Below are 26,439 nucleotides of genomic sequence, written 5' to 3'. Positions count from 1 at the left end.
TCCGTTGCAGTACGCTATTAAGATATTAAGCAAAAACCTGTTTTTTTGTTATTTAGATGACATGTACCAAGTACAATACATTTAGATGCTCTCGGAGGCAAGAACTGATACACCATTTGGAGCGTGTTCACTAACAGAAAATGGAGTGCAAAGAAATGACATTTAATTCTGTGGAAGGTGAGGAAACAAAAGTATAGCGTATTATTTGTATTTGCCAGATAACTGATCTTGTACATTGTATATGTAGGACTTTCCAGTGAGTTTATGATATGATTTAGTAATTATTAGTGTTAATGTTGGGTATCATTTATGTAAATATAGGTAAGAAAGTATCATAGGGTAATCAATGATTGGCAATATATCTTCAGTGTATAACTTACACTACTCTAAACTGTTGGACTTAAGTTGTTAATCGGGATTTGCCCCAGCATGCTACATGTTTCTAAATCTTGGTGGTGGTGGTGGTGGTGGTGGTGGTGGTGACAGGCTGATCTGTAGTGTAGCCCTAGGCTTAGTTTGGAATGTTGGCATAAAGCAGTCTGACATTGATTGTAGGTACATACCACAACCATTTTCAGATTCTTGTGACACATGAGTAGGAGAGACTGTCTCCATTACCATTATTTCTCAGGCACCTTGCTTATAATAATTATTAGAGAGCTGCTAATATGTTTTGATCTTACTCAGTGTTATCTTGTGTGTATCATCTAACATGGTTAATGTCAAGTTCTGCAGGACACACACAGGACACAGTCTCTCTGTGGGTAGCCTACATCTGACCACAGCTGACAGGGCAATGGTTGCTGAATTAATTGCACAAGGTGTTCCTGATACTACAATTTTGAAGAAAGTGAGAGAGAGCATTCATGTTGGACTCTTCAGAAGAGTTCATCTTTTAAGCAAACAAGATATTAGAAATATTAGGAAAGAATACAAGCGGGGCGATAGTAGTGCACACCAAGATGATGCAACCAGTGTTGATCTGTGGGTGAGACAACAAGAGCACTTAGGGAAAGATTCCCCGGTGATTTATTACAAAGCCCAAGGCACTGAGGATAATGGAAACAAATTATAAGAAAGTGACTTTATGATAGTCCTTATGACTGAGTATCAGCAGAAAATGGCAAAAAAATTCTGTGCAGAAAAAGTTTTGATAGACAGTACACATGGCACTAATAAGTATAAATTTTATCTTACCACACTGTTGACCGTGGATGAATTTGGTGCTGGATGTCCAGTTTCTTATTGCCTCGGTACACATACTGACACAAGGTCCATGCAAGTTTTCTTTGACCAGATTAAAAAATGTATTGGAAACATCAAAACAAAGGTAAGAAGACAGTTTCATTAGAGAATGTTTGATCCACTGCTTGCTGAAAATAACTATAGCATTAACATATGTGTTTGATTTTTACAGGTATTCATGTCTGTTGACTGTGACAGCTACTACAGTGCCTGGAGTGTAGTTATGGGCCATAGTGACATAGTTGTTATGTACCTCGCACGTTGATCGGACATGGAGACGGAATATATGTGCAAAACTAAATGGGAATGCAATGCTGAGGAGTACTGTATTCAAAGCTCTGAAAACTTTGCACTTACAGACAGATGGAGAGAAATTCTCAGAGCTGCTGGATGGCTTTCTTACTTGGTGTGCAGAGGAGGAAGGAACTGAGGAGTTTGGCAAGTACTTTAAAGATAGATATTCATGGAGGGCACATATGTGGGCATACAGCTACAGAATTGGACTTGGCCTTAATACAAATATGTTCTTAGAAGCAAACCATAAAACTCTTAAATACTCATACGTACTGAAGAAAATAAATAACAGAGTAGATAAATGTATCCAGGCCCTGTTGCACAGAACGAGGGACTCACTTTTTCAAAGATTAATAAGGCTTTGTAAGGGGACAGAGAGAACTACATGCAGTGCTGAAATAAGTAAGTCACAGAAGAGGTTGTGGTATCAATAAGGAACTGATACACTGCGTTGAAGATGGCACATGGCATGTATACACCGTTTCTGATCGGCCCCCATATACTGTCACTTATACAGAGAACTCTTGCACTGCATGCCCATTGTCCTATACTGAGTGCAAGGTATGTACACTTATTTTCAACAGTTAAATTCCTAGGTGTAACAACCATTTGTGCCAATTTAAGAGATTTTAATCCACATGTGAGTATAATGTATTATTTTGTATTTCTTTTCAGATCTGTGTGCACAGTTGTGTGTGTTCTTGCACAGACAATTTGATCAGGGGTAACCTCTATGAACACATTCATGCTGTGGAAATCAGCAAAGGAACTGTAAAGCTCCCTCTGCAAGACAGGTTCTGCAGAGTGTCATCTGTGCAGGAGTTAACACAAATAGTTGCTCAGCAGACTTCAGGTGCTGGCAGCACTGTTGACTACCGAGCTGCTTTGGAAGACAGGCTGACTATTGTGCAACAAGTAGCAAGAAGTGCTAGCAGTGAAACTGCTGGCTCTCTCCTTGCATCATTTGATAAATTAATTAAAGAAATGAGGGCAGGCATTGCATCGCAAAAAGAACTCGTTGGTCCACATTTTCTAGTAACTTCAGCTCCACCAAATGAGACATACAGGATTCAGAGACAGTTCCAATCAGTAAGGAAGACATGTGAAACGAAGGAACATTCATTTGCAACACCATCCTGTGCAGAAATTGAGACAATTATATAAGACCTCTTGGGAAGGGGAAACAGTAGCTGAGACCATGTATATGCAAAAGACAAGTAAGGAAACCATCCAATAACTCTGAGAATTTTTTTGTGCTTGTAAGTGCAGGGTTTTCAGCACAGTGTACACACTACTCTTCAGCATTGAATTGCCATTTATGTTTTGCGCATGTCCTCTGTCTCCACTTCTGGCCAGCATGCAAGGCACACAACCTGTTGTCAGTATAACCCACAACTACACTCTCCTGGCATTGTAGTAGCTGTCACAATCACCAAACTGTATTGATAAAAGCTTTGTTGATGAGACTGTCGTCTTGTTTTTGGTGCTTCTAGTAAACTTTTGTATCTGATCTAAGAAAAACCGACATAGACTGCGCTTAGTGTGTGTAGTGAGGCAGTAAATAACAGGGGATCTTGCACCAGATTCATCCACAGTCAACAGTGGTGTTACACAGCACACTTGCACTAATAGGTATAATTTCTTCTCAAGATTGTAGCATTAGAACACCATATGCAATTAACTCGGGAACATTTGCTCTTTCAGTTATAGGCTACCAACAGAGAGATTGTGCTTTGTGCATGCTATATAGAACTTAACACTAACCATGCCATATTACATCCTCTGAGACTATGAAAGAGGCACCACAGCTGCGACCATATTCTGAATGGGATTGGCCTTTACCTTTTGACTGAGCTGCTCATTACATTACATTACATTAAATTAATACTTATTCCATAGTTCATGAATACTACATTTCATAGTGGAATGTTATTGTTACAGTTTTTTTTACAGTTACTACTTCATATTGAAATATGGCTTCCCGGCTATTACACAAGTTGAAAATATGGTCACTATTTTTGTTATAAACTTAAATTTGCCATATTTCGTGACAGTACCTTTTCCATTAGACGTTTGCAAGCAAATATAAGTCTTGGCTTCAGTTGTCTAAGTATGATTCCACAATGCATCGTTGTCGGCTGCAGAAAATGACGTGGTTCAGCGTGTTTCTCTCATTTTGGTGTTTCAAATACAGTTTCTTCCAATGTAGTTTCTTCTTTTCAGATAATACAAAAATAATAGTTAACATAATTCAAAATTATTTATGACTGCGACCTTCACATTGTTCTTCCGTCAACACACACCAAGAGTTAGCTTCCGACTCGGACTGACTATAGTCAAAGACTACTCCAATGTCAAAGGTATTTTACACAATCAGTTTCTTTGCTATTCTTCGATACATTTTCTAATAGTAATCAATATGCTTTTACTCTCAAAAGCAGAAGTAAATTAATATATAATAAGAGAAATTATAATAAATTCTGACAAAAATATAAGAAAACATTTTCAATTCAGTATCGACAATTACGGTAAAAAAAAATAACATCTCCCAGATCCATTACAACTGCTCCCCAGGGCTTTTGTTGTTATGGACATATACAACAAAATCCCGACAACACTCAGTGATGGATCTGTATTACACAATTAGTACATTAATGATGCAGTCTGATAACCTCTTCCAAATTTGGACTCTTTGAATCTGTGGACTTGTTACTGGCTGTTGTTGCAACGATACTTCCCCATCAATCTCATACACAAAAAAATTCAAGTAAAGAAATTATTTGACATGACAAATATACATGGTATAGAACATACATGAGAAATATTCTAACATACAGAATACAGATTGAAAATAATAGAAAGGTAAAACTCATTTCTTAGAATAAGATTTAATTTTTTATTAAATATTGTTAATTTCATTATGCTTACATATTGTACAGTAAAAATGATACTGGACATATATAGTGTAATGTGTTTTTCTCTATATTTGCCTTTTATATATATATATATATTTTAAATTCTGATTTTTTTTTTAATTTTTATATTTTTTATTAGTCATGTTTTTTTTTTGTTTTTGTATTTTTTTTGCTTATGATTTTCTTTTTTTTTTTTTTTTAGTACAGCTAAAGATACATCAGTATTATCTAAATTTTTGCAATTGTTTATATACACTTGCGCCTCTACTACAATATTACTACAAGTCACATTTTTATGAAGAGTACTTTTGCTCCCCACAACATCAGTATAAACAACAATAAACTGCTCATATATCATGAGGTTTTATCTAAAATTGGTTTTGAAACTTATGCCTTTGCATGCATGTCCTCACATGCATGCCTTCACCCACAGGGAAGACTTAGCTTCCAAAATTAGAAAAATTCAGAAATGCTCACTAGGGAGACTTTTTTTATAAAAAAGTAAAAATAAATCTTTCTCTCATTCTTTGTTACATCAGTGTTTTTTTTTTTTTTTTTTCATCAGTTTCAATTAACATGTGACTTCAAATTATTAATTTATACATGCAAATATTCATAATTGGTTGTACAGGTAGTTTTGTTCTAACAAGCATATTCCAGTGGAGGACTTTTGTTTTAGATGACAATAGGTTATTTAAATTTTGAAATTATGATTTCTGTTTAAACAGTTTTAAAGAGACAACATTCCTGAGACCGAATAATTTATTTGACTTAGGATACACCAAACGATAAGCATTAGGGTGTGGATTTTCTATGACTTCAAAAGGCCCAATATAGATATCAAAGAATTTTTTAATTTCTGAAGTTAACATTTTTGATTTTTCATGAGATTTGACCAGAACAAGATCCCCAATTTTAAAAGTGGTTAATCTTACCCTATTGTTATGTCTTTTATTCCTCTTTTCCCCTTGTTTCCTCATAGTTTCCCTGACAATATCTTCTCTCTCTTGCATAGTTAAAGGTGTACATTTAGGAAATTCAATAAGTTCTGATATAAGATTTTGGAGGTCTAATATTAAACATAATCTCATATGGTGAAAATCCTGTGGAACTATGTTGTAGGCTATTCATAATATCTTCAAAATTTCGAATGTGCTCAAACCAAGTTGGATGTTTATGGCTACAATAGGTTCTACAAAGTCTCCCAATTTCCCTCATATATCTTTCTGCAGGATTGGTCGACGGAGAATGAACAGATATAAGTATATGCTTCAATTTTGATCTTTCAATAAACTTTTTCCAAATTTTTGAGGTGAACTGTGAACCATTATCTGATAATATAGCTTTTGGTTTCCCCACCTGTGCGAAATAATCTCTTTCAATTTTTATTATAATTTCATGGCTAGTAGCTTTTCTCACTGGATATAGTTTAATTAATTTTGAAAATACATCTACCATAACAAATATGTAACAGTGACCACCTTTACTCTTTGATAACATTCCATATAAGTCCACTGCGATAAGATCTAAAGGTTTTTCCGGAATAATGTTTTGCATTTCTCCACCACATCTTTGATTGCTCACTTTAACTCTCTGACATTATTCACAGGTTGCCAATTCTTTTCTTACCTTCTTTCCAATATTGTAAAAATAAACATTTTCTTGTATCTTTTGAATGCACTTCTGTATCCCACAATGACCAAAACTTTCATGTATGTAAATGATCAGCTTTTCAGCATCTGCCTCTGGCCAACACAGTTTCCAATTATCAGAATCTACATCTGTTCTCCGAAATAAAATCCCCTTATGTAATTTGTAAAATTTATCAAGTTTCTCATACCCCTTCTTGCCTAAACATTCTTTGATTAATTTCCAACTCTGATCCAAATTTTGTTTTTTTCTAATTTTGTTACACATAGCTCTAATTGTTTTCTTATTTTCCACCCCTTTCAAGTATCTAATTTTAAATTGCTTTTCCTCCTCTTGTTCAAAAATCTCCTTTTCTCCCCCAATTGGTAACCTTGAAAGTGAATCAGCTACTACATTCTCAGAACCTTTTATGTGTTTGATTTCAAAGTCAAACTGTTGCAGAAAAATTGCCCATCTGGTCAATCTACTGTGGTATAATTTGCACTCTTGTAAGTAACTCAAAGCTTTGTGATCCGAAAATACTATGGTTTTATGTCCAATAAGGTAAATTCTAAATTTTGTAAAAGCCCAATGAATTTCCAAAAGTTCCTTCTCTGTGACTGTATAATTTTTCTCATGCTGAGCAACATTCTGCTTGCAAATGCTATGGTACAATGTATCTTAACTCCATTCTCTACTCTTTCTTGACATAACTCTGCTCCAAGCCCATAATTACTGCTATCAGTGTTCAAACAAAATGGTAAATTAAAATCAGGTCTGTGTAATAAGTGTTGCTTCCTCAACTCTTGCTTAATTTTATCAAACTCTTCCTGACAACTTTTATCCCAAACCCAAATAGTGTTTTTCTTAAGTAACTGACTTAAACATGGTGCATTCAGACTCTGATCACTTATATGTTTTCGGTAATAACCGCATCTACATCTACATCTACATCTATACTCCGCGAGCCACCTTACGGTGTGTGGCGGAGGGTACTTATTGTACCACTATCTGATCCCCCCTTCCCTGTTCCATTCACGAATTGTGCGTGGGAAGAACGACTGCAATAACCCTGCATAACCCAAAGAATAGTCTTAGGAATAGGAATTTCTGAAATTGCTTTAATTTTTTCTGGATCTGCCAAAATTCCCTTGTCTGTGACAACATGACCCAAAAATTTTAATTCAGAAACTGTAAATTTACATTTCTCTAATTTTAATGTCATCCTCCCTTTTCTAAGTTTTTCACAAACTGACTTCAAAATCAAAAAATGTTCCTCCCAATTTTTCCCTGTAACCAAAATGTCATCTACATAGATTATCAGTTTAGACGCAAGTTCTTGCCCCAGTACATGATCCAAAGCTCTTATAAATTCGGAAACAGAAGAATTTAACCCAAATGGCACAACACAATATTGGTAACTCTTACCATTGTACAAGAAAGCAGTATATTTTCTAGAATTAACCGAAAGTGGTACTTGATGAAAACCCGAAGTTAGATCCAAACTTGACATATATTTTATATGTTTATATGTTAAGTGTCTTAGAGTCCTAAACCAATCTTACTCCACCATCTTTTTTCGAAACTACTACTAGAGGATTATTATATGCACTGATACTCCTTTCTATTATATTACATCCTTCCATCTTTTTCAGCTCTTTCTCAACAGCAGGTCTTTTTGATATTGCAATAGTGTATGGTTTTATGAAAAATGGTTCATGAGGTTTTACCTGAAGCTCACACTGGTAACCCTTTACCCTACCAGGTATGTCACTAAAAACATCACTGTATTCCCACAGCAGATTTTCTAACTTGTTTTTGCTCCCCAGATAAATTTTGTGTTTCTGAAATTTTCAAATTTACTAAATTCCCAAATTCAACTTCATCAGTATCAAATCTATGAATTTCAATATTCTCCAATCTATTTTCTTTTAGTAAATTAATACTGTCAAAATTTCCATTACTCTGATCACCAAGTGTGTTCACAAAATTTGTCTGAATGTATTCCCTTTCACTAGTTTCTATCAAAAGTTTTCTTCCAACCCAATCAAATGCTGTATTTACTTTTACTATCCAATTCATACCCAAAAGAAAATCCTCATTAAATTCCTGAATTACAAAACATCCATGTGTGAACAACTTGCCTTCAATTAAAAATGTCACTAAAGCCTGGCTTTTTACCAATTTACTGCTCTTCCCAGTAGCACCTTTTATCTTTACCCCAACAACTGGCAGTTCAACATAATCTTTCCCCACTTTCAATTTTTTGCTTAATCTTTCAGATATTCCCGAGATCTCACTTCCTGTATCGATTAAACATTTACCAATCCATGACCCAATTTGAACTTTTATATAAGGACTGGAAAATTGATCACTTTTCTCAGAACCTGTATCCTCATGTAATAAATCCCTTAAACATTTACCAATCCATGACCCAATTTGAACTTTTATATAAGGACTGCAAAATTGATCACTTTTCTCAGAACCTGTATCCTCATGTAATAAATCACTTTCAATTTCCCCAAACCTATACTTATCAGAATCATATGGTATACCATTATATGTATTATTTGTCACAGTTATAAAATTTGCACAAGATACAAAATTGTCATTAGTACTCTCTATTATCTCAAATAGCCAAGAATTTTCATCCAAATCACATTGTATACTATTGAAGTACTTATCCTTCAGCTTTTCAAAAATAAAATATCTCATCTTTTTCCACCACTCAGGACATACAGTTTCACATACATTAATAAGCATCTTTCTAAAGTTCTTGTCAAAAGAAATAGTTTCACTGTTCAGCCATATATTCATAAGAAATGTGTGTGTATCATTAGTATCTATAAAAGTTTCACTTAGGTAAGAAGTTATACATGTGTCATCGTTATTTGTGTAGTCAGATTCTTTACCAGCAACATCTAAATTCACACTTTTACATACACCCAGATTGCAAGTATTATTCATCCTGGTAACATCCCTGGGAATTTCTATAATATTCTCACTATTTAATCCATTTTCAACCATGTGTATACCCAACTCCCTATTTAAACTAATGAAATACCTTTCCTCAACATCATCATCAATACCATTACCATCATTATCAACTTTATCAACAACATCATTATCATTACACATATTCAAGTCATACACATTCAAATTATCCCCCAAAATATTATTTCCCCTTTCTAAAGTTACCAGATCCCTTTCACCAACATTTTCATTCTCACAGCATGCATTCTCTCTTTCATTCACACACATCTCTGAACTACTGCAAATTACATCATCCGACAAAGTGTTTTTCTTTTCTGCCCAAGTGTAAAACTCTGTTAAATTAAATGAATCACAATTACTTTTATCTACTGTATGTTCTTGTGTATTGAAAATGTTATCTTTATCATTATTATTTTCCTCTTGAAATTTCTTCAATAAGTAACAACTAATGACCTCATGTGATAGCTTAGGTTTGGAACTGACCTGTTTGGGTTTATGATAGTCACATCCATTGGTCCTTTCATCATGCTCACCTTCTGCCTCAACCTTGCGGACCTTCAAGGGGGCATCTACTCGTTTTTTATTTCCGGTTCCTGTTTGAACTGCTGATTATGGTTCTGCCAATGTCTCTGATCAACATTTCTGATCCCATTCCTATGCCATCCATTACCTGATTGTTCGTAGTTTCTATTGTACTGACCTCTATCAAAATTTCTGTGATTTTGATCCCTAATGTGTTCTCTATTTTGTTGATTATTAACACAAAAATGTTGTTCTTGTTTTGGATAAAAATTATGGTCCTTCTTTTCAAAATTGCTATATCCCCCTGAATTTTGACTGACACCATGATAATTGTTTTGTTCCCTTTTTTGAAAGTTGTCATTTCCCCAATTTTGACCATTACCTTTCTGAGTAAACCCACTGTGTGTTCTTGTTGTTACCCTATCCAACTTTTCAATATAATTGAGAAACTGCTCTACATTACTATCAGGACAATGAACTAAACTCAACTGCATTGCTGATGGCAATCTTCTCTTTAAGGTATCAATTTTGATCAAATCATCCAAAGGTTTTGTTAAATGAATAAGTTTTTGAAGTTCACTTTTGCAAAATTGTTTCATGTTCCCATCTGATTCCCTATAGTTTCGCCCATTCAAAAATTCACTTTTGATTCTAGTTTGTTTAAGATCATCCCAAAATTTTTCCAAAAATTTTGATTCAAATTCTGAAAAGGTCATCCCCAAAGTTACAATCTGGTTTGCCCAAGTCAAAGCTTCCCCTTCCAAGAATTTTTTCACAAATTTAATTTTTATTTCATCTGGTGAGTGAGGTAAAAAACAATCCTTACAATACTGCATAAAATCAACGGGATGTAAGGGTCCATCTACCGAAAAGTGCTTCACTGGAATATTAGATATAAGATTACACGTGTTGACATTGTAATTTTTGCTTTGAAATTCAATGTCAAAACTTTCAATTTTTTCGCTAAGTTCTTTGACAGATTTTTTGTTTTCCAAATCATTGCATTCTACTTTTTCTTCTAGAGTAACCAAACGATTGTCATTTTCTTGTTGTACATTTTTAACTAAAACTTTTGTATTCTCATCCAAATTTTTAATTTCCCCTTTTATCTCATTAAAATCAATTAAATTTCTTTCCCTATCTACCAGTAACTCATTTTTTACAGTATTAATTTCACCGCTCAATTTAACATCAATTTCATTTACTTTTGCTTCCACAGATTCAATTTTTTCCTCAACACTGCCAACTCTGTTCGAAAGCTCACCCACTTGGGTATTGACTGCTTGGACTTGCAACAAAATGTTATCAATTTTTTCATCCCAGTAAGTCTTATTGTCGTCAACTGATTGTTTAATTTCTTTCGTGAAATTTACAAGAAAACTTTTTAAATCAAATTGATCGATTCTTTCTCTTTCATTTGACCTGTCCTGATGTTCGAAGTCTATCAAATTACTACTTTCTACTTTAGGCACAATACTCTCGAAAATCTCATAAGTCATTGTGAAGAACAAAAATTTATACACAACAATACAAAACAAGATAAAAATATTGTTTTAACAAAATACGAGGGTTTCGTGACTTATCTGGAACACTCTTCTACTGTTGCAAAACCACATTTTCCATCCATGTGATTGTTGACCAAAATTCTTGAAGTATTTTCTTCTGTCGAAAATTATATTTTTTGCCGAAACATTTCTTCTCCAAAACTTTTACTTCCCGATGAACACAAACACTGTAACACACATTCTGAAGAAACTGGTATTAACACACAAAAATTTTCTTCCTCGTAGCACTGTTGAAGATCTCGTGAACACAATATCCCGGCTGAGCCCCCAGTTGAAATATGGCTTCCCGGCTATTACACAAGTTGAAAATATGGTCACTATTTTTTTTATAAACTTAAATTTGCCATATTTCTTGACAGTACCTTTTCCATTAGACGTTTGCAAGCAAATATAAGTCTTGGCTTCAGTTGTCTAAGTATGATTCCACAATGCATCGTTGTCGGCTGCAGAAAATGACGTGGTTCAGCGTGTTTCTCTCATTTTGGTGTTTCAAATACAGTTTCTTCCAATGTAGTTTCTTCTTTTCAGATAATACAAAAATAATAGTTAACATAATTCAAAATTATTTATGACTGCGACCTTCACATTGTTCTTCCGTCAACACACACCAAGAGTTAGCTTCCGACTCGGACTGACTATAGTCAAAGACTACTCCAATGTCAAAGGTATTTTACACAATCAGTTTCTTTGCTATTCTTCGATACATTTTCTAATAGTAATCAATATGCTTTTACTCTCAAAAACAGAAGTAAATTAACATATAATAAGACAAATTATAATAAATTCTGACAAAAATATAAGAAAACATTTTCAATTCAGTATCGACAATTACGGTAAAAAAAAAAAAATCTCCCAGATCCATTACAATATGCAAAAATCATATCTAAAAAGTCAAATGTTGTTTGGCTATCTATCAGACTTTTAATGCTATTAGGTAAATGAACAAAGATTTTTGTGGCAGTGTAATTCACCCCTTTTCATCCCAAAGTCAGATATAACCCAGAATAGTGAAGATCATACTTTCTTTTACTATTATAGCTATGCACTTTGCTGTTATTTTTGAATTGGGATGAATGATTAACAACAAAAAAGTTCATAAGTGAATATTTGTTTAGTGAAGGTTCTGTGAATATCCTGAGTTCCTTAAATAATAGTCTGCAAGCTGATCTTAGATGGGCTGCAGGCATTATTCTGATTTGCACTTATGTGCAATGAATACTTTCTCTCTTAATGATGAATTACTGCAAAATGTGACAGCATATGAAAGCAGTGAATGAAAATAGGCATAGTAAGCTAATTTACTGGTATGCTTACCACCAAAATTTGCAATAGCCCTAATAACATAAGTTCGTAGCCTAAAAACTAGTTACTCCCGCAAGTTTGTGCCTGCCCCCCCCCCCCCCCCACCCCCTCAAGATTTTACTTTTCACCCCTTTTATTCAGATGCTGGCCATGCCTCGTAAAGTCCCACCTACCAATGCATCAACAGGAACCAAACCTATGCATGACTAAGTAGTTGCCTGAAGCAGCTGATTTAGCTGCATATTGACCCTCCTGACGGAGCTGTTCAGTTGGGCCATCATACTGCATATAAGCAGGAACCAAGTCAACATTAGTATCGTTCATTGCAGATGGTATTGGTACCTGTCATCTAATTTTTCCACAAGGTCTTGCCCATGCCTCTTCCATAGCTGCTAGTTAACAGGACTTTCCTCCTACGTTCTACTATTTTTATTTATTTATTTTTGAAACAGTTGGTTTCCTGGTGAAAGTCTGTTGATATCTCCTCTGTCCAGATTTAATTGTAAGGATTTCTGTTAACTATGTAATTTTATTATGAAATATATTAAAAAAAAAAACAGTTTCTTAACTGATCATTCTTGTTGTATTGGGATTAGCCGACAGTAAAGCTTTTGTTTTTCATAATGAGTTACAGAGAAAGAATTATGATGTATAGCATCTCATAAGATAAATCACTAAGTAATCCTGTCACATAAGTAGAATACTGTTTAACTTAAGGAATGTAAATGTCACCTAGAAGCATTGTCATATCCTTTATTTCCAGTTGAGATTCTTTCTCTTGTTGTATGTACAAAGATAAATTACCCACTATTTCCAAATGTTACACATATTTTTGTTGAATTGTACATATGTCCTTGTCTTGTTGTATATGTCTGTTCAAGGTTTTTCCTTTAGCTGGTGTCTGTCTATAATAATGTGGGTTCATGTACAACATAATGGTTGTCATATATTTATACTCTTTTTTGATTTTTGGGAATGACTGGTGTAATGTTTCCCTCTGTTTCTTAAGATATGTTTTCTTATGTTTATGAAAGATTTCAAGCATTTTTGTTACTTCTGTATGTAATGGAAATGTGTCCTGAAGAGACTTAATAATCAAATAAAATATTTTTTATATCATTTAATGTGTTTTATTGATCCTTGGATTATGAGATTGTTACCTTAGTGATAGCAGCATAGTTGCAGATTGGTGATGTGAACCAAGTAGACTATAATCTCAATGTTGGTATGGACTATCTTTGGTGCCAGTAAGTGAATTCAATTTAATGCAGGTGCTAAGTGTTCAACTTCTACTTCTGTGTTTCAAACCTTAACTAACTGTGTCTATGTTTATTTCATTCATCTGCCACATGAACACAAAATGGAAGCATGGAAGATAAACTGTTAAGAACTGAGCAACTGAAATGTAACAGTTTTGTTAAGTGGTGGTTTACAGCTATTCAGAACTTTCTGAACAACATTTCCTGCACACAGCTGTATCGATTTTGGTCACTTCAGACCACCTTCAAGATTATGTACATCTGATCATGTTATTCAGAATGTATTCAAATGCAAATGTAACATTCACTGACAGGAAATGGAATCAGTTGTAATCAGTTATACATGGAGATTAATTGGACATTACAGTTGCTTTTGAATACATTCTGAATAACATGATGTACATCTCATGTGTTATAAACTTAACAATCGTCTGTAGCAAGCAAAATTGGTTGTAATGAATAAATTGATATAGCTGTGGGCAAGAAATGTTGTTTCAATGTAATGTAACAGTTAATGTCTGTCACAAACCCAGGCTAATGCTACTGCAATTGTAAATCTCAAATGCATGTAGTAATTAAAATTTGATTTAGTTACGTGGTTGAATTCTTGGGGTGGTGGTCCATAGTAATTTGCTGACAGTGCAATTCTACTACAGAATATTCAGAACAACGTCAGGAAGATAATTTTTCCCCGCAGAGCATTTGACAAATCTTGTATTAAGTTCTTGTTATCTTCCTTCTTATTGAAAGCAAAATTTATTGTATCTTGAAAATAACTACAATTATAAAGGTCTGCAATGTTTGAGGCATAAAGGACAATGAAAGGTAACAATGTAGGTTGAAAGATCATATTGTAAGATTAGTTCACCAAAGTAGAGAATACGTTAGCTCGAAAAATGTCTTGATCATTATGTACTCTTTGAAAGAATCTATGACCTAGTTCTCTGAACATGTGCCCTCTTGCAGCTACAGCATGCACAATTCATTTCAACAAGTGATTATCCAAAGAAGCTAATTGCTTTGAAAAGTACCAAAATGTGACATGAGCGTTACTTACAAATATTCCTGCACCTGGTTCATTACAGGTAAAAGCATTTTGCGAACTTCAAGGTTGTATGTAACTCCGCCTGTCACTACCAATTCATCTTCACTCACCCAAAGTTACAATGGTTACGGAGAAAATGGAAAATGCATTTTTTGTGGAAACTCTACTGTTCCCTCCATGAATATTGAAGCGGTGCAGTCTCAACAAATGAGTTGATCAACAAACCAATAACTGTATATATCATAACTACAATCAAATTTCAAAAGCAATGCATTGTAGGTGTGCACTATAATGAAATGTCCCACACGTTATAACAAACACTTGACCTGCAGCTTTCCTTTCATTTTGTAGTATGAGTGATACCTATAAAACTGTATTAACTATGAATTTCCAGACTGTACTAATTGTAAGATCATAGTGAGCAGCAGGTAATTCTTTGGTGTTAGCTGTTTCCACGTTGTTTCCAAAAATTGTACAAGTATGCTGCAATACTGATCTCACTGTTACTATATAGGGCATTCAACTTTACTTTTAACAGCTTACTTTGTGCAGTAAGAAAAGCAGTTGGATGCACTGTATACAGGTCTTGTACGGACTGAAAACAATGTAACATTCGCCTTCCTTGTTCACACACAAAAATTATTGTTTTTGCGACAAGAGAAAAGTGATACAGTGATTAATTCAAGGAGGAGAGCCTTTCAAAATATTTCTGCTGTCACATCCTAACTTACTTGGTAAGACAAGCACATAATGAATATCAGATCCTGCTTCCACAATGGGTTACTTTGTTCTCAGATGCTGACATGTTGATTAGATTGAAAATTAATATCACATCTCTAGTATGTATTGATACGATTTAAGCAAGCAGTGGAAAATTTTAATACTGTCAAGAAATGTCCTATCACTTACTGCACCGTGCTTTCCAATTACTTCCAGGGATCAGGTTGGCAGATGTAATGTATCCAAACTACTTTGTTATGTATGCAGCATTCTTAAAAATTTTCATTGAAATCAGCTTTTATCTTTTTTCCACATGGCAAAGTGTATTTGAGGACATTCCTGTTAACACTTTTTTTCACTATCAATTGGAAGGGGATAGAAAATGTCCACCTCCTGCACAAATTTTCATACCTCTATAGGCTAATGTGCTCATCATGAAACAGAGCTCTTGTTTCAGAACAGAGACTGACCAAATGGTCTATCACTCTAAATGTACAGTTTTGTTACAAAGTGGCAAAACCCATTAGCAGCCATAGTGAGAGAAAATACATGTTTACAGATGTAATAAGTGAAGTGAGCAACATATAAATCTTATTTTCTAAACGTCCACAATTATCATCTTAGCAGAAAGCAACCCTTTTCAGTTAATTTGAAAATTGTAGACACCAGCTGTGGCTCTGTCACTGATAACTTTGTCATCACATCACTAATTTTTAGAGCCTTTAGATATTGGGAATACACAGTCCTGGAAAGGTGAGTACTCTCAATACAAAATTTTCAACAAATTTCAGTTTGTTGACTCACTGCTTGTTTAGTTCAAGACTTCTAATATGTAACACTGGCAAGCAGGTGAGATAACATGGTATCCTGAGACACTACTATGGTGGAGTATATCACCTTTGTGTTTTGTGGAATTCACCTCAAAAGTGCAGTTTTTTGCCTGAAGTTTACAGTGGGCCGCCCATGTGCAGTTGTTGGCAACACCAATGCATGTATGATTAAGAGCGAATGTGTTCTTACTTTTGACAGAATCTGATCACTTATCTTCCCCCACTCATGTTTTAATTTGAAAAAAACAAAAAAAACCATCGATTCACAAATCAGGTGTTCCACAGTCTTAAATTTCCCCAACAGCCCTTTGTAAAGTTTTACCATTTTTTTTTGTATCCCTCTGCACACCATTAATATCTCTAACTTTCAAATGACAGTCTCTCAGTAAAAAAACACATTGCTTTTCAGTTTTGCAGTTCTGGAGGAAGAGTGTCACCAGTTTCATGTGAAGGCCTAATTTATAAAACATATATGGATCTGAATTTCATCGAGTATGAGGAACCCCTAGGCAGAAAAATGTCAAATTCCTGTATGGATTTAAAGTTATGGAGAAGTAAATGTGCTAAATTACCGTTGACAGTTTCAATGTAAAGCTTTCTGGATGGCAACACACAATTTTGTGTTTGCAAACAAATAGCAGATGATTGTTTGCCACTGAAGAAAGCAGTCTAACACTCATTAACAGCCTGCAAATGAATCATTAGGCCTACCCTGATTAACTCTCAATGAACTGAAATTCCAAATTGCATCACCTACTTGACAAGCACGCAATACATGCTAGCCTATATACTTTTCCACACTTCACTGTTCAGGATAACAGCCTACTCTGCAGTTGGACAATAACACAAGACAACCACTTTCGATTGACCAATGCTGGCAGTATCACCTACAGCAACTACTGTTCTAGGAACTTTGTCTTATCATGATTCTACGAAACCAATCACTGATCATTTAAAACAATGCTTATCTGTGATTCGATCATGTAACACTGCTTTTGAAGCGGTAAAACAGGTTGAGAGGGGCAGCTGCTTAGGGAAGAAAATGCTTAACGCTACGTATTAAGTCTTCCGAAACAGCAACTGATAGTTCCCTGAACAAGAATGTTGCCCCTAATCTTTCCCCAGGTGCTAAAAAATATTCTTTAGCATTTCAAAATGAATGAATTCTTCTAAGGTCATTATCCATGTAAAGCATTCACAAAAACTACACATCGGAAACAACTGCTATAAACTTAAAAGGCCATGACATAACGCATAGATCAGTTAGGAAATGACACGACGCTGAAATCAGATGATCCAAAACTAGTATACACAACATTTTTATTTCATTCCACATGTTAATATTGTAAAAAATGCAAAACACAAAATGTGACATTTTTTGACATTAAAGATGGGAGGGATATTAACTGACCCATTATTTCAAATCAAATGTCGCTTCACTTCGTAAATTTTCGATATATGTCCATTTAATGCTCTCAATTACGAAACGCACAACAGATACACACTTCAAGATGGATTGGCTCACCCCTCCCCTCAGAAATCGTAAATAAAGCAGATGTTCAAAGATCTACCTACAAGTAGCTACGTCTCATTGGCTCTTACCGCCAACCAATGAGATATCGGTGCCAGTTGCAATAGCTACGTATAATGCCTCGTTCTCGTCTATTCTTACTTGCAATATGCTGATGACACCGCTTTCCTTGCCCTCGCTCCTACCCTCCAACGGTCCCAACGCCTTCTCCAGAATCACCTTGACCTTTTTGCTGCATGGTGTAACCAGTGGCTCCTGAAACTCAACCCTTCCAAGACCCAGGCAATCATCGTAGGTCGTACCACTCGCTCCTTCCGGCTCCTGGATTTCTCCCTTACTGTCTGCGCCCGTCCTGTCCGCCTCACCCCCACCCTCACCTACCTTGGCCTCACCATTGACCGTCACCTCACCTGGATCCCTCATCTCCGCTCCATCCAATCCAAAGCCCACAACTGCCTCCGTCTCCTCAAACTCCTCTCCGGCCGGACATGGGGGTTGCACCCCTCTACCATCCTCCACACCTACAAATCCTTAATCCGTCCCATCCTCTGTTATGCCAGTCCTGCCTGGATATCTGCCCTCCCCAAATTCTATAAGTCCCTCCAGATCCTTGAGCGTCATGCACTCCGCCTCGCCTTCCGTATACGCCTCCCGTCCCCCACGCGGATCCTCTATGATCTCATTCCTTTCCCCCATCTGCTCCTATTCCTCGAACATATCCGCATCCTCTACACCTCCCGCCGTCTTGAACCCCCTCACCCCCTGGTTGCTCCTCTCCTCTCCGATCCCCGCCCCCCGCCACGTCTTCACCGTTGTGTCCCCCCTACCCTCCATCTCTACACCCTACATCTCCTTTCCCAAGGTGGCTTCCATCAACTCCCCCTCCCGGATGATGCCTTCTCTCCCTCCATTTACCCCTCCTATCAACTCTGATCCTCACTCCCCCTCCTTTCCTCTGTCCTTTTCCCGGGCTCCCTCTCCCCCCCCCCCTTCCATCCTCTTTCTTCCTCACCTCCCCTCTCTTTGCCCCCTTCTCTCCCCCGCATCCTTTTCCATCTCCCTCCTCTGCCTCCTCTCATTCCCTCTCGCGTCTGCCCTTCTCCCCCTTTATTAGTCCTCTCCCTCCTTGGTTCCCCCTCTTTTCGTTTTTTCCTCTCCTCGCTCCTTGTTTTTCCCCCTCCTGCAGGTCCCCCCCCCCCCCCCCCCCCCATCTGCCTTTGGCTCGGGAGTGTCGTCTTTGTGCTGCCACTTTCGTGCAGTGTTCTACAGTGAGTGTTCTACAGTGCGTGTTTTACAGTGAGTGTTCCGTGTTGTGTTTTTTGAGACTTGTTGCGAATGGCCATCATACTGTCGCCGGGTGTGCCTTTTATCTCTTGCGAACAGAAACCGGACTGTCGCCATGTTTTTTAATTGTGTTTCTACTATGTTACTTGTCTGATTCCTGTTTTAACTTTCCACAATTTTACGCCATTTTATACTTTAAATCATTATTTTATCGCTTGTTTTTCCTTGTTTCTTTCTTCTTCCTTTATTTAAAAAAAAGTCTGTAGGCTGTAGCGCAGCGTAGTAAGCTGCTGCCAGCCCGCCCCCTTCGGGGGGAATTGAAACTCAATAAAGAAAAAAAAAAAAAAAACCTATTCTTACCTCCATGGTATAATACCTGCAATGGAAAAGAGGGAGCACGGAAAATGAAAATGGTGACTCAAGGACGTGTGAAATCATTTTAGGTTTTCCTCGGCCGCCAACATAACTTTTGAAGTAAGCTGCACTTAGTAACATTTAAATGTAGCTTTATTTCTGAAAAATGAAAAACAGTTTACGGCGTGATTTACAGCTAGTGACAGTTGATGTCGTTCAGAGTGTTATGTTATGTGTTATGTGGTTTATTCATCTCATTACATACAATTTTCAAATCATTTGATTTGATGTACAGGAGACATGTCAAGGTTTACAAAAGAAACTTTTTTCACTTTTTTAAGAGAAATACAAAAGTTTACACTATATTTTACATTTCTAAGTTACAGCTACACATGTACATAAAATAATAAATGTATTACAATCCCTGTGTTCAGATTGTGAAGCTGTCCTCAATGAATTCATCGACAGAATAATAACACTTTTCCACCAGGAGAGTAAAGAGCAATCTTTTCAGTGAACCAATCTCCATTTTAAATATATTACTGCCTTTTATTTTATTGAAAATTTTTAACCCCATATACTCTGGTGTTTGGGCATAAAGTTTTAAACGATGTGTTGGAAGTTTGAAGTTATCTCTGTGGCGAGTGCTGTAGTTGTGGTCAAAATGGAAATTGTCTGGTGTATGTTGATTTCTATATAGGAACACCACCATCTCATATATGTAAAGTGAGGGGATAGATAGTACTTTTAAATTTTTTAACAGTGGTCGACAGGATTCCTGTTTTTTTGCAACACACGTTTCTAATTACTTTCTTTTGTAATACTAGGAGCTGTGATAAACCTTTTGCATTTCCTTTATGTTTTCGTCTTCCTTAAAGGCAAAGAGACAAGATGAAGCGGTAGCCCATCATAGAGCCTATGCCTACCGTCATGTATTTTTTGACTTTCAGTTGTTAATAAACAGAGGATTTTTTCTGGTACCGGTAGGAGGAAGGAGGGGATTCGCGCTCAGCTAGTGAAAGAGTGAGAAGCACGTCAATTTTTTAGCGAGTAATTGTAGACCGCCATTTTGGGGTCGCTATGAATAAGTGAGGAGTGTGGATTTCATATGTGCACCGTTTAGAAAAATACAGTATTGTTTTATTAACAGAAAGGTCGTGTGAGTTGTTATTTCAAATAGTACAATAATTACAATAACTGAAGCCCACCTGTGTACTTTGGAAAATTACGAAGATCCGATAAGCTTAATAGGAACACGGTCAAGACTTCAAAGGTGAACGCGGCGACCAAACGTAGTATTATAAAGAATGGTAAGCACAAATCTACAGCAGAGAAAGAAACTACTCCGCCCTGCAAAATAATATGAACTAATACGGACTTATTTCCAGGCATAGCTCAGCTTATTGTGCTTGTCATTCACGCCAAAAAATTAATCTCATTAATTCAATACATTTTAAAAAGCCACGCATTTTATTATCATCTATTCCATTCTTTTATTATACTATAGAGCCTAGTGACATTTGCTGAATTTCCCCAGAAGATTATGCCATAATGAATAACTGACTCAAAGTAGCAGTGATAAACTATCTTTCTGGTATCCATGTTTGTGGCACCTGACAAAATACACATTGCAAATGCTAAGTTGTTCAGTTTATTTGCTAAGTAATCTATGTGTACCTTCCAATTTAAATTTTTGGTCAAGATTTAGGCCTAAGAACTTCACGTGGTTTGCTTCTGTGATATCCTGATCACTGCAAGTTATCTTTGTTTCACTCCTTTCTACTGATTTAGCTTCAAATTGCATCATTTTGGTTTTAGTTACATTTAGTTTTAGTCCATTTTGATAGAACCAAGATTCAAGTTTTTCTAAAGTATTTTTGGCTTTTTCTGGAATATTTTCAGATCCCTCATTTCCAATTAGAACTGATGTATCATCAGCAAATAAGACTGAATGAACATCAATAGCAAGTGGTAGGTCATTTACATAAAAAATAAACAGATAGGGACCCAATATCGAACCTTGTGGGACTCCTTGGGGAACTGTTTTCCAGTCTGATGAATAATTGGTTCCATTTGAAGTTAAAATTACTCTTTGTTTCCTATCTGACAGGTAAGAGCTAAACCATTTTAAAACAGTGTCTCTGATTCCATACATCTGTAATTTGTGGAGGAGTAATGCATGGTTCACTGAATCAAGAGCTTTAGTCAGATCACAGAATATACCTGTGACCTTTCTACCTTTATCTAATGTGGAGCATATTTTTTGGATAAACTCATTTATAGCATTCGCAGTGCTTTTACCCTGTTGGAATCGGAACTGGTTTTTAAAAATTATATCATTTACAGTAAGAAAGTTATTAATTTGTTTTGCTGCAATCTTTTCAAACACTTTAGAGAAGACCGGCAAGAGAGAGATAGGGTGGTAATTCCCCATATCTTCTGTCGATCCTTGCTTGAATAGAGGTTTGATCTCACCATATTTCAATACCTCTGGAAAGCATCCCTGTTCATAAGATTGATTTATAATAGTTGACAGTGGTTGGGAAATAATATCGTACACATACTTGATTACAGATGTTATTTCATCCCACCCATGTGAGGTTTTGTTTTTTAGAGACAATATTTTCTTTTCCACATCCCTTTGGGTTATTTTTTCAAATTGTTTAAAAGATGTGTTCTGGCTGTTTTCCAAATTTGTGATGCCCTGATAGAACATCATATCCACATCCGATCTTACTATGTTTAGGAAGAATTCATTGAAACAACTTGACATCTGAACAGGGTTTACTATAATTTCATTTTCATGTCTAATTTTCAAAATCTCATGAATTTTTACTTTGGCTCCTAGTTCAGACTGAACAACTGACCACACTGCTTTTGTCTTATTTCTGTGTTCTCGTATGAATTTATTATTTGCCATTTGTTAGCTGCCGCTACAACTTTCCTAAATACAGCTTTATACTGGTTGACATAAATAACAAAATCTGGATTTCTGTTTGATTTTAACTCATTGTGGAGCTCACTATTTCTGGCACTAGAGATCTTTATTCCTGTTGTAATCCATTTGAGTTTACCATTAACTTTCTTTTGCTTATATCTACGAGGAAATGATTCATTAAATACCTCTAAGAAACAATTTAAGAATTTGTCATAGTTTATCGAGCTTTAACTATTGTAGTCTACAGGCCAGCTTATTATACTTAATTTACTGCGGAATAAATCCATTTTACTTTTACTGAGATCCCTTTTTATACACACTTCTGGAGGCTTTAGGTTATTTGCTTTTTGGAGCTCAATAAACAGAGCTGAGTGATCTGAAATACCCAAGTCTAAGCAGTATTTGTGTTTATTCCCACTGTCAAATTTGTAGTTAGTAATAATATTATGCAGGTCACTGATCTGCTGTTTCCCCTAGTGCCTTCAGAAAAATTTAGCTTGAAACCAGATTTCTGAATTAAGTCACAAAATTTTGTGGAATCATTGCTTTCAACTAAGACATTTAAGTTGAAGTCTGCTGCTATAACAACTTTTTTCTTACTTTCTTTCTGGAGTTTTTCCAGGAGGCATTCGAATTTGGTTAAAAACACTTTTGTTACCGCACATCCAGGAATTCTGTAGATTGCTATAACCAGTGTATTCAGATCACTCAGTTTGCAGAGCAACTTTCAAACACGCTCTCTTCATTTAAATAATTAAAACTATCTCTTACTGTATAACTTATGGAAGAATTGACAAGAATGCAGGAGCCTCCACGAGATTTGCTTATTCTACAAAAGCTAGCAGTTACCTTAAAATTATTAATACTATTTAGTACTTTTATACTATCTTCTGTTAACCAGTGTTCATTTAGGCAGTTTATTTTAATATTTACAGATTCTGAAAGCAGAATTTTTAGTTCGTCGATTTTTGAGAATTTACGATTTGGTAGTTCTGCCCCTAAGCCATTTATATTCCAGTGCATCAATAGATCATTTTTGCTTTTAGTTATTTCACGTGCATCCTTTGTTTGGTACCTAAACTTTTTATTTTCAGTTTGAATTTTTTCTTTGTCACTCCTATCACAATGAATTAGTTTCCCTTGCTTCTTAGGACTTTACACACGTCTCTGAACATTTTACTAAGGTTCGCAGAGCCTAATCTATTCAAGTGCAGGCCGTCTTTTCCCAGACACTTGCAGTTTAAGAATTTGTCTGGGTCAATGAATACTGCACCGAGTCTGTTGCACTGTTCCCTAATGCCAGTATTTATCCTGTTGATGTAAGTATCACTTACCGATCTTCGATGAATAATTCCACTAATTACCAGCCTGGATGTTGGGTATACAGTTTTCGCCAATCTAATCAGATTCCGTATTTCACTCACGATTTCTTCCTCACTGTTACTGCGGATGGAGTTTGTGCCCACATGGATTAAGATACCTCTGTAATCATCGGTACTTAAAGTTTTCTTACCAGTTTCGCCCGTGTTTCTTTTCATGGACAATACATTCTTAAAATGTTTGTTGAGTTGATGCGATCGGATTCCAGGTCGAACATCAACCTTGCAGTCCGGCACAATAACATTTTTTGATATAGAATCACCTATTAACAGAAAATCGTTTTTGTCATCTTCTTTGTTCGTTGCACTTTTACGTTTGTCCTTCTTATTATAGCAAACTGTTTTCCATTTACACTTATCACTTGTTTCACTGACAGAGTTCTCTGTGGTATTATTCGCCGTATTACACAAATGCGGATGTTTGCCACTTTGTTCAGTAATGGGTTGATTTCTACACACGCAGGATTTTCTTTTAATAACCAGTTCAGAATTTTCTTGTTTCAATGCTAAAATTTCCGGCTTCAGCGCTTCAATGTCACTTTGAAGCAATTTAATAATTTCTTCTTTTGAGTTCACGGTACTTACGAGTTCAGCCATCTCAATACGGAAGCAATGTGGACACGACCATGGAAACTCGTCTTTTATGAGTTTTAAATTCACTTTCGCACATTTTTCATGAAACCAGTAGTTACACTTCACACAAAAGATGCCTTTCATGACGCGTTTCGAACATTCCCTACACGATGAACTATTTAATTTAACCTTTTTTGAGGACTGAGATGTGTCACAACACTCTTCTATCGGCGCCATCTTGAACCATTTGCAACAGAAAACCGTGCAGAAACTAATTCAATAAGGAAACTCTATGAATAAAAGCCAGTGAGCTCAATATTTAACACAATTAAAAGAATTCATCAGCAACAATTACGAGTTACGACAAATTCACAAAGCTACATCAACAGCAATGTGTATCCTTGACAGAATGAAATTTTCACTCTGCTGCGCTGTGTGCGCTGATATGAGACTTCCTGGAAGATTGAAACTGTGTCCCAGACTGAGACACGAACTCGGGACCACTGCTCCTTTCGCGGGAAAGTGCTCTACCATTTGAGATTCCCAAGTATGACTCACGAGCCGTTCTCACAACCATAATTCCGCCAGTACCTTCCAAGCTTCACAGAAGCTCTCCTGCACTGTGTATCCTTGAATACATGTTTGTATTTCAGTAAATGATGGTTTACTCAGAACAAGTTACCTTCTCGGATTGATTTTCACTTGCAAATGGCCTGGAAAACTGAGCTACAAATGACGCTATATTTCGATGGAGTTCTGTATTCCCATGGGGCTACATGCAGTCATTTCTTTAAAAGTTCTGGACACGAGTGAGGAAAACTGAAAAGATGTTAGATATCTTTTTCAGTATTTGAATTTCTCGAATACTATTTCCTTTACCAAATGCTAAAGCATGTGTAGCTTTCAGGTGAAATACCATTTTCTGCTGTCCATCGATTATTACATCCGTATGCAACACAACACTTTAACTTTAAAATCACAAGTACAAGAACGACAAGAAGTACTTCCACAGAGAAGAATGTGGTATTCTGCCCCTTTACAATACGGCGACTCCACCATAGAGCTTCACGGCTTTCTAGTCAAAAACGCATTTGAGTAGTCTCTCCAGCTTAGTATTGAGCAGTGGTGTCTATACTGTTTATGTGAAGTGACTAACCTGTTCAATATAATCATGAGTTTCTATAGTAGGCTGTTCAGTTGTTATTTTCATCTGTCGCCTTGGTTGCTTTCCCTTGGGCATTAAATGCGTCAAAAACGCAAACTGTGATGGCACTGCATCAGGCTTGAGATGCCTTCTCGAAGTACCAGGCCTTACTAAATAATCTTCTTCATGAAGTGATCACACAAGAAACTAGCCCTTGTAGGTGTGAAACCTTTGCGTTTAGTGGCAATGACCCACTGTTTCAGTAAATCGCCTTTTTGCAGGGGAAACCTGTCCAGAACAGAAGACACATTGTATCGTGCAAGGCAATGACCAAGATATTTACGAGATTGTTGTCATTTCTTGACTTTCAATTATTACCTGTGTAAAATTAAATTACTTTCCTTGTTCCACCGGTTCGTACAGTTGTATGCAGAGCACGAAATAACCATTTTACACTCACAACATACACTTCGTTAACACCAAGAGAAACTTTTTGCCTAACTAAAAGATGGCGGACGATATAAGCAAACACTCCTGAGACGGCATGGATAAGCGCTATGGTCAAAGACAGAAGATGTACATCCAGTTAGTATGGAGATGACTGGTAACGAGTTCACAGTAGTGTCGGACGTCAGGAGTCACTGGTGACACCGGCGTCCGACAATATGAGTACGAGGTTAAACCAAATACTAAACTAGCAACGTATTTACTGTATGCACACTGAAATATTGCGCGGAATTGTGGTCTTAAGACCACAAAATGAAAAGTGAATTCCAAGCGACACTTTTGAAAAAAATAGTGGCACAAAGCAGAACTAATCGGAATGTTGAAGAAAATTATTTGTGTATACAAAATCAGCAAATATCACGGTTTCATTCTGGTTTCTACTAGGAATTATAGTGGCGTAAAGCACTGT

The 26,439-nt window shown here is 36.2% G+C and overlaps 1 protein-coding gene across 1 annotated transcript; it reads left to right on the top strand.

Moving 5' to 3' along the window:
- The first annotated feature begins 796 nt into the window (after positions 1-796).
- LOC126424635 (uncharacterized) lies at positions 797-3,473 on the top strand. Its single transcript, XM_050087369.1, has 5 exons — positions 797-988; positions 1,418-1,489; positions 1,605-1,842; positions 1,943-2,100; positions 2,215-3,473. The coding sequence occupies exons 1-5, from the start codon at positions 797-799 to the stop codon at positions 2,701-2,703; spliced, it is 1,149 nt and encodes a 382-aa protein (XP_049943326.1). The 3' UTR covers positions 2,704-3,473.
- The last annotated feature ends 22,966 nt before the right edge of the window (positions 3,474-26,439 follow it).

The sequence above is a fragment of the Schistocerca serialis genome, chromosome 10, assembly GCF_023864345.2.
Source record: "Schistocerca serialis cubense isolate TAMUIC-IGC-003099 chromosome 10, iqSchSeri2.2, whole genome shotgun sequence".
Classification (NCBI taxonomy): domain Eukaryota; kingdom Metazoa; phylum Arthropoda; class Insecta; order Orthoptera; family Acrididae; genus Schistocerca; species Schistocerca serialis.
Note: the sequence above shows the minus strand (reverse complement) of the source record. Positions and strands in the feature narration are given on the sequence as shown.

Excerpts from the sequence above, each read along its gene's own strand:
- LOC126424635 (XM_050087369.1), top strand. The coding sequence starts at position 797 with ATGGTTGCTGAATTAATTGCACAAGGTGTTCCTGATACTACAATTTTG. Across the intron at positions 1,843-1,942 it reads AAATAACAGAGTAGATAAAT|TAAGTCACAGAAGAGGTTGT; the intron begins GTATCCAGGCCC and ends TGCTGAAATAAG. Across the intron at positions 2,101-2,214 it reads TGTCCTATACTGAGTGCAAG|ATCTGTGTGCACAGTTGTGT; the intron begins GTATGTACACTT and ends ATTTCTTTTCAG.